Source organism: Scardinius erythrophthalmus (assembly GCF_964197995.2).
Source record: "Scardinius erythrophthalmus genome assembly, chromosome: 12".
NCBI lineage: Eukaryota > Metazoa > Chordata > Actinopteri > Cypriniformes > Leuciscidae > Scardinius > Scardinius erythrophthalmus.
In genome coordinates this window covers 27,084,763-27,101,932 of record NC_138232.1, presented here as the reverse complement: position 1 = coordinate 27,101,932, position 17,170 = coordinate 27,084,763, and the positions used below count along the sequence as shown (strand labels likewise).

General features: G+C 38.8%; 1 protein-coding gene across 1 annotated transcript in view; it reads left to right on the top strand.

Annotated features, from left to right (window-relative positions):
- LOC308700172 (inactive rhomboid protein 2-like) overlaps window positions 1-17,170 on the top strand; it is a 349,694-nt gene that overhangs the window by 315,230 nt on the left and 17,294 nt on the right. The window contains exons 12-18 of the mRNA XM_081381601.1: window positions 10,114-10,275; window positions 10,527-10,612; window positions 10,702-10,765; window positions 15,301-15,395; window positions 16,007-16,082; window positions 16,305-16,405; window positions 16,566-16,719. Coding sequence (XP_081237727.1) covers window positions 10,114-10,275; window positions 10,527-10,612; window positions 10,702-10,765; window positions 15,301-15,395; window positions 16,007-16,082; window positions 16,305-16,405; window positions 16,566-16,719 — 738 coding nt within the window. The remainder of the gene's footprint in view (window positions 1-10,113; window positions 10,276-10,526; window positions 10,613-10,701; window positions 10,766-15,300; window positions 15,396-16,006; window positions 16,083-16,304; window positions 16,406-16,565; window positions 16,720-17,170) is intronic.

Sequence of the window (17,170 nt, the reverse complement as noted above, 5' to 3'; positions counted from 1 at the left end):
GTGACACATATCGGTCAAATAAGGTCACTCACCGGCATTTCGTAGAGCTTTGAAAATTTCTCCCAATTTTCAAGCATAAACACTCTGTTCAGTTCAAGATGGCAAGACTAATAGTAGTCACTCACTCTGCCATATGCACAAGTCAAAACCTTTTCCATTCACAGAATTCCTCCGTCCTTTCCAATGCACGAGAAAACTAAATTCCAAACGATATCCGAGCCCTTCCTATAAGCTAGGGAAAGGTGGTAAGATGTTCTTCAGGCATAGTTTGAAATAAACAATGTCCACATTGTGATATCCGTTTCAGAATGCTTTGTTGTTCATTTAATGAAATGTATAGGGTAACTTACAGAGTTTAAAAGCAGTGGTTCTATGGTAAGAACTGTATGTTCCCTCCACCTGTCCCTTCCTGATACAACCCATGGGAGGTTTAAATATCATGTGATATTAACAGGTGACCACGCCTACACCACTGGTGTACACCGTCATCTAGTGGTTGAAGAATCAATACATTTGGCTCCTACAAATGCTTTGCCATTTTTTACCAAAGCTATAGGTGATTTATCATGTGCTTGTAGGTAAGTCCCGATTATAAAATATTTATTTGAGGGGCAGTGAAATGAAATGCTGCAGTGAAATGTAGATCATTCAAATGCAACACGCTTACCTGACTGACAATGCTGTTCTCTGCCTTTGTCACCCCTTGGAATGAAAGTTTGTATAAATAAATAAATAAATAGATAAGTAGATCACTCCTGTTACGGCTGGCTCATATACCGCAACATAAAAGAGGCAAACAACCAAATGCTTTAACAAAAAAACAATTTATTAACAAATCATGCAAAAACAATGTTAAACAATCAAAAGAAGCCGACGTCTAGGGGAAAAAACACACGCGTGTGGTTACTAAATAAACAATATCTAGCACTAAAAATAAATATGGAAAAACAAAGATACAAAAGAAATAATGTGAGAGAACCTCTCACTCCAAGTCACAGGTCTTTATACCTATGGTGAGTTAATTAGGGATGGAATACACCTGTTGCCCAACTAACATCTGCACTGTGTAGCAGAGCCAGTAGGGGTAAACAGGCAGGCGTAACACCTCCCCCGCAAAATGTATTCCTCTAAGGAATGCACAAAAAACAAAAAAAAAAAAAAACCAACAGCAACAAATTCTCCACGATTGATCCCACTCCACTTGGTTCCTAGTTCCTGCTTCCTGGGCCCTAGGAAACAGGATAGAAAGAGAAGAGAGAAAGGGAAAAAGGAGAAACAACAAAATATATATCCTCATGCCCAAGATAGGGCATCAGCGATGACATTTTCACTGCCCCGGATGTGTTTAATGTCAAGGGAAAATGGTTGTAAGAAGAGACTCCACCGCATTAACCTCTGATTACGATCCTTCATTCGGTGTAAAAACACCAGAGGATTATGGTCGGTATAAACCACGATTGGACTTGCAGATGATCCCAGATAGATTTCAAAATGTTGGATGGCCAAAACAAGAGCAAGTGTCTCCTTTTCCACAACAGAGTAAACCCGCTGATGGACATTGAATTTTTTTGAAAAATAACAGACTGGATGTTCTACTCCATCCTGACTTCTCTGTAGGAGAACAGCTCCGGCTCCAGTATCGCTGGCATCGACAGCTAAACAAAAAGGCTGAGAAAAATCTGGCGCAACAAGCACAGGAGCACTAGCCAACAGTGCTTTGGCTCCATCAAATGCCTGTTGGGTAACAGTGGTCCAATTAAAGGATACTTTCGTACTTATAAGATCGGTCAAGGGTGCTACAATAGAGGCAAAGTTTGGGCAAAACCCACGATAATATCCGGCCATTCCTAGAAACCTACGCAATTCCTTGTGATTTGTAGGCACTGGAAAAGCACAGATGGACTCAATCTTAGCTTCAATGGGGCGAACATGTCCATTTCCTACTATTTTACCTAAATAGGTAACAGTAGCTTTTCCAAATTCGCATTTTGCCAAATTTAAAGTTAAAGAAGCCTCAGTCACACGAACAAATAACTCCCTTATTTGGACTAGGTGATCTGACCAAGATGAACTATACAAAACCACATCGTCCAAATAAGCATCACAGTCAGATAAACCAGACAACACCTTATTTATAAGGCGCTGGAAGGTGGCTTGAGCATTTCGAACCCCAAATGGCATAACACGGTACTGGAGAAAGTCGTCAGGTGTCACAAATGCAGACAGTTCCTTTGCTCTAACAGTCAGTGGAACCTGCCAGTACCCTTTTAAAAGGTCAAATTTGCTCACAAACTTCGCAGACCCCACTCTATCCACACAATCATCTATGCGGGGTAAAGGATAGCAGTCAGGCTTAGTGATAGAATTAAGCTTGCGATAGTCTGTACAAAATCTGTAGGATCCATCTGGCTTATTTACAAGGAGACAAGGTGAACTCCAAGCACTAAAGCTGGACTCAGCCAAATTATGATCTAACAAGTAAGTCACCTCCTTTTTCAACAAGTCCCGTTTCACAGGGTTTACCCTATACGCATGCTGCTTAATTGGTGAAGCAGAACCCACATCAATGTCATGTTCAATCACTGTAGTGCAAGTAGGCACATCAGAAAACAAGTGAGGAAAGGACTCCACTAACTGAAGAATGTCGTTTTTCTCAGAGGGAGATAGATGGGGTAAATGATGGGCCAATTTTGAATACATCTCAGAGTTATTCAATCGTCCTTCGACAACTCCTCGAGAAGGAAAATGAACGCAATCATCCCCCATACAATTCAAGGAGGAACTCTCTGAAAAGGAAGTTCCCTCCCCACTCAAATGTGAGGAATCATCTGACACAGTGGTTACTAACCCCACAGAAGATGCAGGAAAAAAATAAGGCTTCAAAAGATTTATGTGGCAAACCTGTACTTCCTTGCGTCGTTCTGGGGTTTTCAAAAGATAATTCTGTCCAGAAAGTAGGGCTGGGGAAAAAATCTATTTGATTTAAAAATCGAGTTGGTAGGTCAAATCGATTCATATTTTCAAAAAATCGATTTTTTAGATTTTTTTTCTCCCCCTCTTCTATATAGCGTGCAATACTTTGCATTCGCCAAATCTTCCTTCAGGGTTTCCGTAGAACGCTCCCTGCGGCGCAGCCCTCGATGCTTCACGACATCACGACAAAAATATAGGCTAGCATGTTTAATTTTTTAACGGTCCTCCACGACGACGGTGCGCGAGTGAGTGAGTGAGGGAGAGTGAGTGAGAGTGTGTGTTCGCGAGTGAGTGAGCGAGTGAGTGTGACTGTGTGTGCGCGCGAGAGTGAGTGTGTGTGTGTGTGTGTGTGTGTGTGTGTGTGAGAGAGAGAGAGAGAGAGAGAGAGAGAGAGAGCTGTATGTGAGCGAGTGAATGAGTGAGTGTGTGTGTGTGTAGGCTATGTGAGTGAGCTTGTGTAGCCTATATGTGCGAGTGAATGAGTGTGTGAGACGGCTCGCGATGACTGGTCGTAAAACAACGTGTAGTCTGACATGTTTCTTGTCCACGAAATGACAAGATTTTTAGGAGTCAAAATCGTGTAATTTGACAGTGACTATCCTAACAGACAAACAAAAATTTGTTTATGGTGATGCACTTTAATTAAATACAATAAATATATATTTTTAAAATATATTTACAGTTCGCAGTTATTTTGTTTTAAATGGGGGGGGGAAAATCGAATCGAATCGTAAATCGAGTTTTTTATAAAAAAATCGCAGATTTTTTTAGGGGAAAAAAATCGCCCAGCTCTACCAGAAAGGCATTTGAGGACTGGATAAGGACCTGCAAAACGGGCTTGAAAAGGATTACTTACAAGTGGCAACAAAGCTAGTACTTGGTCTCCAACCTGAAATTTCCGAGCCACTGCTTGTTTGTTAAACAACCTCTCCATCTTACACTGTGACTTTCCCAGTTTCCTCTGAGCAATTGCTCGAGCCTCATGCAGCCGATATCAAAAACCACTCACAAAGTCCAAAACATTTTGGGAGGGTTCAGAAGGAATCCAGTTATCAGCTAAAACCGCAGTGGGACCACGAACTTCATGACCAAATACCAGATCATTTGGACTAAATCCAATGCTCTCCTGAGTAACCTCTCTAACTCCCATAAGCAGCCAAGGCAGCCCCTCCTCCCAATCGGAACCAAGCTCTACACAGTATGACCGTAGCAATGACTTCAGGGTCTGATGAAATCTTTCGAGGGCCCCTTGACTCTGAGGGTGATATGCACTGGAAATGTTATGACTGATTTTCAATTGTCGCAAAGCCTTAGCAAACTGACGGCTCATAAAATTTGAGCCTTGGTCAGACTGGATAACTCTAGGAATGCCAAATGTTGACATGAAAGAGGTTAAAGCTTTTAGAATAGATTTTGTAGTAATGGACCTGACAGGATATGCAGCTGGATACCGGGTAGATAAACACATAACTGTGAGTAGATACAAATGACCAGTCTTTGATCTAGGTAAAGGACCTACGCAATCAACCAGCAAATACTCAAATGGTTTTGATATAGCTGGAATAGGTTGGAGAGGAGCCACAGGGATTTTCTGGTTTGGCTTACCAGTGAGTTGGCACACATGACAAGTTCTAATAAACTTTGCCACGTCTCTTTTTAAACCAGGCCAGAAAAACTTGCGTTGCAATCGATCATATGTTTTCCTCACTCCCATATGTCCAGCCACTCCATCATGTGCTAATCCGATCACAGACTGCCTAAATTTAAGAGGAACTACCACCTGAACATAAACCTTAGTAATGGGTTCAGATTCACTGACCCACCGTCTAAGCAACATTTCATCTTTCAGGAAGTAGCAAGAGGGTAGCTGAGTCTCAATATCCCCCTCGATACAAACCATTGAGAACAAAGGTTTGAGAGTTACATCAGCTAACTGTTCTTGAATCAAGTCCTCTCTAGAGACATGAAAAACAGAGGATAAAAGATCCTCTGATACTGCTTTCTCCTGAGAGACAGACTCCTCAGAAAAGAAATCAGATGAATCAGAAATGTTATCTGCCAAAGTCATACCAAGTGGTTCCCCTTCAACTGTCTCACCAACAACCTGTTTTGAGGGAACAAAAGTAAACCCATCTACATCATCCTCCAAATGAATGGGTAACCCTTTCTCCATAGGAACCTCAGGAAGTAAAGAAACTTCACCTTCACCCAGTTGGTCGGCTTTAAGTTGTTTTCCTCTGGCTCGGGTGACAGCACAGGAAGGAAACACGTGGGGAAATTTCAGACCACATTCATCAGGAACATCGGCAGACATAGGTGAGGAGACTACAACAGTAGATGGTACAGGTTTTAATGCTCCCCAAACATTTCCCTGAGCAAGATCGTTCCCCAGGATGAAAGAAACCCCTGGCACCGGAAGGGAAGCCCGTACTCCCACAATCACATCACCAGTTACAAGATCAGAGATAAGATGTACCTTATGTAAGGGAACTTTTAAGAAAGTCATTTCTATCCCCCTAATCAATACATCCTTCCCAGTCGCAGTCTGTCCTGAGAGTGGAAGAACTCCCTCTAGCAAGAATGATTGAGAAGCTCCAGTGTCTCTAAGGATCCTCAAAGAAACTTTTTCTTCTTGTCCTGACAAAGACACCATGCCGTTAGTAATAAATGGAGCATACTCAGTATAATTATCCCTGACATCTACCTGTTTTGAGATCCCCTTCCTAATCTCAGAATTCTGTTGGTGAGCATGAATCTCCAGAGGTTCAAGTCCAACCAATCCGACTGGCTTGGCAGACTTCTTTAAACCGTTACATTCAGATATTCTATGCCCTACTTTGTGACAGTAAAAGCAGATCACCTTACCCTTCTTATCTGATGAAAAATTCTGACTAACAGGGGGCACACTTGACACTGTATTCGATGTACTCACTGGAGGCGTCCAACGATTCCGAAATAACTTTCTACTCTGATCACTTGAACCTCTATCAGGAAAAGAAACTCTGTGAGTCAGAACAAATTCATCAGCCAACACAGCCGCATTAGCTAATGTAAGAGCCTTCTGCTCATTCAAATAAGTAGACACAGACCCTGGTACACAGTTTTTAAATTCTTCCACAAGAATTAACTCCCTTAACTGGTTCAAGGTTTTTACTTTCTGAGACTGACACCACCTTGTAAACGCAATCTCTTTTTCCCGAGCGAATTCAACATATGTTTGTCTTTCAGGTTTTTTATAACCACGAAATCGTTGGCGATAAGCCTCTGGTACTAACTCATATGCTCTCAAAATGGCTGTTTTGACTTGTTTGAAATCTACACTCTCCTCTTCAGAAAGAGAAGAAAACACTTCCTGAGCCTTCCTTGTCAGAACACACTGCAGAAGTAGAGTCCAGACTTCCTCTGGCCATTTTAGAGAAGAAGCAACTCTTTCAAAATGGGCAAAGTACTTGTCTACATCACGTTCACAAAATGGGGGCACCATCTTAATGTTTCGACCAACATCAAATGAAGAATGCACAACCTGAACGGATTTTGAAACTTCAGCTTTTTTACTTCCAGTTCAAGTTCTAACTTCCTCATCTCATACTGCCTATGTTCACGTTCACTCTCACGTGCATACTCTAACTTTCTCAGCTCAAATTGTGTACGCTCACGCTCCTGTTCAAACTCTAATTTTTTAAACTGAAAACGTTTTTCCCATTCCCTATCTTCTAATGCTTGAGTACCTTCAAACGATAGTCTCTCACTTTCAAACTGGGTTTGTTTCTCTATGGACATTAAATCTCTCTCAACCAGTGGATATGCTGCCTTACCAAGACCAGCTTCATCTCCTACAACCAGAATTCCCTTGGCTATCAACTGGCTTTTAACAGCTCTTAACAAATCCTCCTTGCGCTTCTTATCAGTTCCAGTCAAAATGATTGCATGACTCTCTGCGATTTCTAAAAGTTGTTCTTTGGTGCACCTATCTAGAAACTTCTCAGAAAGTTCTATACTCAATCCCTGAATGGAAGTCATTTTGAACTTAACATACAATTCACACAATGGAGATTAGTTAATTGACCACAACAAATCCAAAATAAATTTAATAAAACCTCAAAAAAACAAAAGTGCCAGAAAAAAACCTAAGCCCAAATGATTATACCATAATACTCATTGGCATACCATTTCGCACAGCCTAGCTCAATCCATTATAACACTAGAAATTCAAAAAGATCAAATGAATTAATATGTCCAAGACAAAAAAATCCTGCTTTTATTATTCAAATTAATCAAACAGACCTTAAAGTCACATCAACAATTTCAGTGTTATAACAAGGACGGTAAATCAATGCTCAATTACAATAGGAAAACCCTGCATAACCACTCAATGCAGTGTTAATTTACTCACAGTAAATAACAATCGGTCATACTCAGGCTACAACAGCTGTGACAAACTTATTTACTCATCATCTATCAACTCTATTGTCCCCAACGCAAGATGTTCGTGTAAACGAATCAAATTTAATATTTTAACCGTTCTACACAAACATCAACTTCCTTCATAAATTGGCAAAACCTAGCACATAACCACACGCAAAAACATGCTCTTTTTATAATCAAACTAAACAAACACCAGGGAGAAATATAAAGTACTCACCAGGATTTCCATTGGCTTTTCATCTCCGATATGCCTGCCTGTTGAAACTAACTATCCTAACTAGTCTTCAAAGGACTGCCGGGCTCGAGGCGACTTGAAACGCTGAACCTCGTAACAACCGTTCTCCAAATGAGTTCAGCTGCGCGAGAAGCGTACCCCCACCCAGGATTTCCTTCCAAAACTCCAAATAAAATACAAAACAAAATCAACAAAACAACAAACAGCGTTCCGATGGAAGGACCGCTCACGAGCAGCCCAGCTGAAACACTCGGCCCCGTTCACACTGCAGGCAAAAGTGGCCCAAATCTGATTTTTTTGGGGTCAAGTGACCAGGTCAGACTTCTTCAGAGGTAGTGTGAACACTCAAATCTAGCCCAGATCTGATTTTTTCAAATCAGATTTGGACCACATACATATGTGGTCCTGAATCAGACCCAGATCTGATTTTTTTAAATGCGGCCGCAGTGTGAACAACCACGGCGGATTTGATGCGACTTTTACGTCAATCTACGTCGACATTTGACACAATTATGCGACGGAGCCCTAGACACAACAGACACAGACAGTAGCCTAACATTAAAAACTTGACTAGATATGGAAAACAGTGATGGAGTGAGTCAATGGAGGGAGAGTGAGGTGTTAGACCTAATTAGTATATGGGGAGATACTTCAATTCAAGCTAAACTAGAAGGATCCTACCGTAACCGCTCCGTTTTTGAAAAAATTGCACACGAAATGGAAGAACGGGGACACAGGAGAACGTGGTTGCAGTGTCAAACTACGCATCCACACAGACCTCTGTAGTGAATTTACAGCCATAAACCCGCAAAAGGCAAAAATAGCCAATTTTTCTCTCTTTCTCCTCGTTCTTCTCCTCCTCAGCACCTGCTCATTAATTTCACGGCTTCCATTACACAAACATTTTGAAATAAATGCGAATATGCTTACTTCCTCCATAACCTCCCGAACTTTAATGCAACCGCGTGCTGCGTCTGATGTCATTGTTATTGTTCTTTTGCGCATGCGGGTTAGTTTGAAACCTCAAACAGTTCACACTGCAATCAGATATAGGTCACATTTTAAAAGGTAATGTGAACAGCCAATCAAAAAATCGGATCTGAGCAAAAAATCAGAATTGAGCATTAAGACTTGCGGTGTGAACGGGGCCATACTAACCGGAGTGAAAGCCGATCCTTACAAGAAATCCTGAAGAGACAATAAAATACTCCCTCAAAAACAAACGCTCAAAAATCTCGGAGGAGGCCCCATTTTTATGTTACGGCTGGCTCATATACCGCAACATAAAAGAGGCAAACAACCAAATGCTTTAACAAAAAACAATTTATTAACAAATCAAGCAAAACCAATATTAAACAATCAAAAGAAACCGACGTCTAGGGGAAAAAACACACGTGTGTGGTTACTAAATAAACAATATCTAGCACTAAAAATAAATATGGAAAAACAAAGATACAAAAGAAATAATGTGAGAGAAGTGAGAGAACCTCTCACTCGAAGTCACAGGTCTTTATACCTATGGTGAGTTAATTAGGGATGGAATACACCTGTTGCCCAACTAACATCTGCACTGTGTAGCAGAGCCAGTAGGGGTAAACAGGCAGGCGTAACACTCCTATCAAACAGAACATATAAAAAAAAAAAACTAAATTAACCAATCACTTCAAAAAGCTTTCATCAATGATGACTAAATAAAGCCACAAATGATGCCAAATTAAAAAAGATAAGCAAGCATTCTTTTAGCAGTTAACAAGCTAACATTATCAATCAATTCTGTGCTAAGTAAATTTGACTTGGAAAATTGGATGTTCTCATTCAACTAATTAATACAAATTCACATACTACTTGTTATCACAGCGATAAGCATTAGCCTGGTAGTTACCTCTCCTCAGCTACAACGTCATATTATGAATAATCGTCTACAAGTCGAAAAGATTCCACACGGAAAAGTGAAGGAGCAGCACAGCGAAAGGGTTAGGCTGAGGCATATGATGAGGATGTGCAGGATATTTTAGCTTCAGCTGGCATTACAGTTAGCCTTCTAGTTTTGAATAATTCTTGTTTAAATAAGTAATTGTATAACTAATAACATTCAATGAATTGAAAAGATGATTTCAGATGTATCTACTGTAAACTACCTCATCAGACAAAGATTTATCAAGATGCTTGAGATGCCCCTGATGCTTACATAAAGCCATTATGCTTATATAATTGAAACCCCCCATTTCATCACCGGATTGTTAACAACTAGTTTTACAGTATGGATGGATCACCTTTGTGTTGGCTACTTAGTCATTGGAAGAGAATTTATGCCTCTCTTTTAATAGAAAGCTTAAATTACCTTAATGTTGGAACAATGACAGTGGTTGTTAGACTGAAGTATTCAGCTCTTCTACTGCTGTACAATGTTAGTCATTAAAGAAATGTCACATTTTTTGGGTCACCTTTGTGGGTCTCTTCACTCCTGCTTTGTTCCATAGGAGGATCTGATCCACTTGGGAGCAAAGTTCTCCCCATGCATCAGACGAGACAGTCAAATAGTGAAGCTAGCACAGCAGGCCAAAGATCTAGAGAGAGAGTCCGGCTGCTGTGTACAGAACGATGGATCTGGGTGTGTGCAGACCCAGAATGACGACTGCTCGGTACAACTGTTCACAAACACAAACATACATTCATGAACAATAATAAACAATACACAAACAGCAAAGCAGTTATGTGTCCAGTAAAGATTAATTGCAGTCAGTAACTGGGTGGTAGAAGCTCTTATCTACCACCCAGAGGAAGCAAGCTGAACATACATTTGAATTACTTTTAATTCAGTATGACTTTTAGTGCATCCTCTTTAAGAGGGTTATGACTACTAAATACATTTTTGCTTTTTTTCTGGTTCCAGGAGACTTTAGCAACATTTATAAAATGGAACAAAGAGAATGTAGACATGGTGAGATCTTCAGGTGCAGTCTGTCATCAGGACCCAAGGTAAATTTCAATGAAATATCTCTCATTCTGTGAGAAAATTATTAGCTTTTATTTTATTATTTTGTCTTTGCAATCCATGCTGGGAGCAGAACTTGTGAGGAGCCAGCCTCATCAGGACCCCATGTTTGGCCTGATGACATTGCAGAGTGGCCGGTGAGAAATGTTCACCAATGTTTTTACCGTCATAGAAGATTTGTCTTAAGATTTTTTTTGTCGAATAATTCAGCCAATGAAGTCCAAAATCAAATAAATAATGTTTGTGTATGTGTATATATGTTGGATTAAGGGTTTAGGAATACAGCTCTTGAGTAGCCCCACCAAAAGTAATTGGACAATTGACTCAAAAGTTTCATGGACAGGTGTGGCCTACTCCTCCATAATTTATTCATCAATAAAGCAGGTAAAAAGGTCTGGAGATGATTCTAAGTTTGGTATTTGCATTTGGAGGCTTTTGCTGTGAACCAATATCATGCGGTCAATGGAGCTCTTCATGCAAGTGAAACAGGCCATCGTTAGGCTTCAAAAATAAAACAAATCAATCAGAGAGATAGCAGGAACATAAGAAGTGAGAAAAAAAAATCTGAGAAAAAAAAAGAATTCACTGGTGAGCTCAGCAATATGAAAAGACATCAGTGGTAGATGATTAGGATCCTCTCCATGGTAAAGAAAAAACCCCTTCACAAAAGTAAAGCCAAGTGAAGAACACTATTCAGGTGCTAGGCGTGTTATTGTCAAAGTCTACAGTCAAGAGAAGACTTCACGATAGCAAATACAGAGGGTTCAACAAGGTGCAAACCATTCATAAGCCTCAAGAATAGAAAGTCCAGATTAGCCTTTCTATTAGACCAAAAAAAAACATTTTGCTAAAAAAAAGCCAGACCAGTTCAGGAAAAGCATTCTTTGGACGGAGGAAACTAAGATCAACCTGTACCACAATAACAGGAAGAAAAAAGTATGGAGAAAGCTTGAAATAACTCATGATCTAAAGCAGGGGTACTCAAGTTCAGATGCCAAGGGGGCCACATTTAAACCATATTAAATGTGAAGGGCCACAAATTACAACTTGCATCGTAAAACTTTATTTATGACAATATTTACAGTTTTTACTTATATAAAAATTCAGTTTATTCCCTATCTTGCTATAAGTCTTGCTAGTCTTTGTTCTATTTAAAGTAATACTGAACATAAAATAAAATAAAAATAATCTGGATAATAATTTTCTTGCGATATTAATGCAAAAAAAGAGAGTTCATACTCAGAGTATTTAAAAAACTTGCTAGGTAAGTCTTGCTAGTCTTTGTCCAATTTAAAGTATGCTAATACTGAACATAAAAATAAAAAATATGGAACAAAAAGTGGATTAACAGTTTTCTAGCAATATTAATTATTAATATTAAGCAAAAAGAAAAAAAAAGCTACTCAGAGTATTAAAAACCTCCTTGCAAGGTATGTCTTGCTAGTCTTTGTCCAAATTAAAATAATACTGAACATGAAAGTAAAAATGGTAAAAATGTACAATTCTGGAACAAAAAGGTAGATTAACATGAAGTATGAGGAGCTCTTTTCCAAAACGCTATAATTCCATTTCAATAGTTTTTAGGAAAATTACTTTTTTTTACCTAGACCCACACATTTTGTGAATAGGCCTATTCAATTTATCCAGTTAAAATGTTTTTTTGTTGTTGTTGTTGTTGTTTCTTTTGCTCAGTCCGAACATGTCTAACAATGATTATTAAATTTTGTTGATGATAAATTCAACGGTTTTTTTTTTTTTCAAAACGCTATTCCATACATTTTTTTCCCAAAATGCTATAAATCCACCCTCCAAAAATAATTTTTTTCTTTTTTGTGTTTGCATTCATGAGGAAAAAACAATGTTACGTGGCAGTTCTCCATCACGGACGTGAGCGCTCTGAAAGCGGACGTTCACAGAGACCTCAAACAGAAAGCACAAACCTTTCTTTAAAAATGGCGTTTATCGCGTTTTGGAAAAGAGTTCTTCATATATTATCTTTATATTTAAATATTTAACAATTATTGATTAGGCCTCATCAACTTAATATAGGCTGCAGGCTACATCAAATGTTCAATATTAGGCCTATATTTTATTATTAACTATTATTAGGCTACATCTAACTTTAAGTTTGTCAGAATTCGCTCAAAAGCAGCTTTGATAATTTTTTCTTGCGAGCCGTGCCCCGTTCCGAACTAAACTGCCAGTTCAACTGTTTGCAAGAATGTCGTGAACTCATTGACAGCTCGTAATTGTAATGGGAGTGCTTTTTGCTACGTTTATAACCCACTAACAATTTGAAAATAAGTTTTGTTTTTCATGCTGTTAAGAGGATCATCGGCCAATTACACACTACAGTAGGCTAGAGATGCGCGGATCAGCTCTAACGTCACCCGAACCAGCAGTGAAAGTGCTCAGCTCTGAATGCACGAGCTCGCGCGCCTCACACACAAGTTGCCTGACAGTTTTACCGCTTGTTTAACTATTGTTGCGCAAGTTAATGGTACATTTCGGAGATATCAAGTAGCCTAACTAAATAAAATCTCACTAAACATTCCACACACATCAGAATGACGATGATGAATGTTCTTTTTTATTAATCGACCAACGGATTATCGTCCGTCCGCAATATACATAGATATAAATCACACTGTCTAATACTCGCGCAACTTTTGAGCTCAAATTATTAAAAAAAGTGCGTTCATCTTTTGCATGACGCGGGCCATAAAATTAATGCCGATGGGCCGGATGCGGCCCGCGGGCCGCCTGTTGAGTATCTGTGATCTAAAGTATACAACATCATCTGTAAAACACAGTGGAGGCAGTGTTATGCCATGGGCATGCATGGCTTTCAGTGGCACTGTTGTTTATTGATGATGTGACAGAAGCAGCTGGATGAATTCTGAAGTGTATAGGGATATACTCTCTGCCCAGATTCAGCCAAATGCAGCAAAGTTGATTGGATGGTGCTTCATAGTACAGATGGACAATGACTCAAAACGCACTGTAAAAGCAACCCAGGAGTTTTTGAAGGAAAAGAAGTGGAAGATTTTCCAGTGGAGTCAATCACCTGATCTCAACCAGATTGAACATGCATCTCACTTACTGAAGACAAAACTAAAGGAACACGAATAAACAACAACTGAAGACAGCTGCAGTAAAGGCCTGGCAAAGCATCACAAAGGAAGCATTAGTATTGATGTTGTATTGGTGATGTCCATGGGTTCCAGACTTTAGGCTGTCATTAGGGACTTTAAGCAACAGCTGCTGATGAAACGGCAGTAAAGTACACTGTTAACTGCTGTAGCCAAAGAATGCAAAAATCACTAAAGCAATAATAAAGAGGACGACGTATCAGATCATTTAACAAAATACAAAAAAAGTATTTTAAAAAAAGCAAGAAAAGGCTTGCTTTTGGCATTAAATTATATACAGATCAATTAAAATGCAACATAACCATAAAATATAACATTTACTTCTAATCTGTCTCGTATTAACGACTATGGCAAATCAGCTGTTCTTTTGTAGTAGACGTTACAGTAGAACATCACGAAGTAGCAGTTAAAGTCGCACATGCACCATAGAACGTCAGAACGTCGGTGCCGTTTCATCAGCAGCTGTTGCTTAAAGTCTCTATTGCATGTAAAGGGTTCTTGATAAAATATTAAAAATGAACATTTTATTTATGATTATATTCATTAGCCCAATTACATTTGAGCCCCTGAAAAATGGTTGCAACTTTTCACATGATATTTTTGTTCAAGCCCTTGAATTAAAGCTGCAAGTCTGCACTTCATTTTCATATTGATCGTTTAATTTAAATTGTATTCTGGTGGCATACAGAGCCAAAATTATGAAAATTGTGCCTGTGTCCAAAAATATATATGGACCTGTTCCCTGTGGTAGATTTTCCCCCTATTTCGCACCTGATCTAAGTCTACCTGGGTCTCATCTACAATCGACGTCTACAGTCGACGTTAGTTTCTCTGGGTCCCCTAACTCTAACTTGCTGCACAGCAAGAATAACCAGACAGACTTCAGCAAATGTCCTTTAAATGCTTTAATCACGATACACGGCCGGGAGAGTTCCCGAGCAGTTCTCAGAGAATCTCCCCCAAGAAGAAGCACGGCCGGAGGATCTCAGACAAATTTAAGAGAGAATCCCCCCAGCAAACAGGAATACTACAGGTTTTATAGGATAAAGACAGACACAACAAATAAAATCATTGTGACTAACTCATGAATTAACTCACGTCAGCTTCTATCAATATGATTGGTTCAATTGGTAAAAGCAAGCCCTCTACCCTCTGTTACTGGCATAAGCAAAATTATCTCGAATCATAAAAAAAAAAAAAAAACTTGGGAAAGTGTTAAGAGTTCAGTTAATTACTCAGTATTGTCATGAGACAACGCAGACAGTATATTTTTGATTTTGTCATCGTCAGCACTTCAGAATTTCCCATAACACAATAGGCAAAGAACAGAACGTTTTAGTATATTTGGTTCAAAGTGTTAGAATGTTAGGCCTAAAAAGGGAAGTAAGGTTAGATGTTAGAATTATGATTAGTTTGATATACGGTTTACTATTTTATTCATTAAAAAATCCATCACAGTACACACACACACACAGTTTTATGCCTTGATTGTTTTTCAATCTCCTATTCCTCTACTGCAGATTTGTACATACCCTAAAATGTGGAACCACACAGGATACAAACACATGGACTGCACACTGAAGGGCAGGCCATGCTGTGTTGGAACTAAAGGAAGGTAATAAATGAACATTTGAAATAATAAAAATCAAGGTTTAGATGTTGACAGTTTGCATTAAACATATTGACAATTTTACCCCATATGCTTAGTCAAAAGCCACTTAACTGAGTCTAGCTTCATACACCTAGTAATTGCATTTAAATAAATAGTTAACCCAAAAATTTAATTCTCATTTACTAACACTAATATTGTTCTAAAACCATAGCTCTTCTTTCTTCCCTGGAACACAAAAATAAATGTTCAAATTAATGTTCATGCTTTTCCACAATGAAAGTGAAAGTGAATGAGGACCAGTGCTGATGAGCTCCAGAAATGACAAAAAGCACAGTAATAGTATTTGTGTCAGAAACATTTGTTTATGTTTACTGTAAATTTGTTTACTGTAAATCTTGTCATCCACAACTGCTCTCCAATCATATTTCAAAGCATGTAAATGCAATTGCTATTTGAGAGCTTAGATTTTCAGCAGGGGGGAGAAATTGGTCTGGAATGACAAATGGAAAAAAAAACATTTAATTTGTTAATCCAAACAAATGGATTTGCTAATGGATTTGTCATCCACTCTTTGATTTTATTCAAATCTGCTCCATTTTTATCCATTTGTAAAGATGTGAAATTACCACTTGGGAGTACTGCCAATTCATGCGTGGATATTTCCATGAGGAGGCCACACTCTGTTCACAGGTATCCATTTACATTGAAAACATAATTTTTAGCCCAGCCATCAAAATTAAGACAACAGAACAGGTTTTTAAAAGCTAAGCTTAAAAATGCCTTGTGGTTCACTGTTTTTTGAAAATAGACTTCTCTGGACATAATTAAATGGTAATACTGTGAGAGAGGCCATTTTTTTTTTGTTATACATCATATATCATCCGGACCACTATATTTTTCATACATCATCAGGTCCACTGCCTGGATGATGTGTGTGGGTTGCTGCCATTCCTGAACCCCAGTGTCCCAGATCAGTTCTATAGACTGTGGCTCTCCCTTTTTCTTCATGCTGGGTAAGGTTGAGGTCTTTATACTCATACTTTCTCTTCCACTCTTTCTCATGTCTATACATGGAAGGGAGAGGCAGACTGAAATCTGTTACTAGATTTGAGATTTAACACAAAAATGGTATTGACAGTTTCTTTGACCCATGCTCATGTGATTGTTCTTTAGTTTACTGCATTGCCTGGTGTCAGTGATCTTCCAAATGACTATACTTAGAGACCTGGAGAAACTAGCAGGCTGGTTACGCATTTCCATCATCTACGTTCTCAGTGGTATTACAGGAAACCTTGCCAGCGCCCTCTTCCTACCGTACAGAGCAGAGGTATGGCACAAGTGCCCAGCACAGCTAAACTTCACCTAATGCATTAAAATGACTCTATGCAAACACATATTACCATTACAGAATTTTCCATATTTAATACTTATTTAAGCTCTGTCAAAAACATCACTGGCATTTTGATTTGTCCCTGGCTTAGTTAAAACAAACTAAAAAAGCATTTAAAGTGACACACAATAAAATTCTATGAGCCAAGACACATTAAACACATTTTCAAAATTATGCCTATATGACTTAAACAGTGTGATAATATTACCTGTAATATTGCTTGATAAAAAGTGTGATAAAATTGCTTGTAATATTTCTGTGCAAAGTTACATCCAGTCTTTCAATTCTTGTCATGTAGAGCTGGTAAATGCGATGTATTGCCTGGTATATGCAACAACACCATGAATATCATATTCATGGTATCCTTGCATATACCTGGCAATAAACT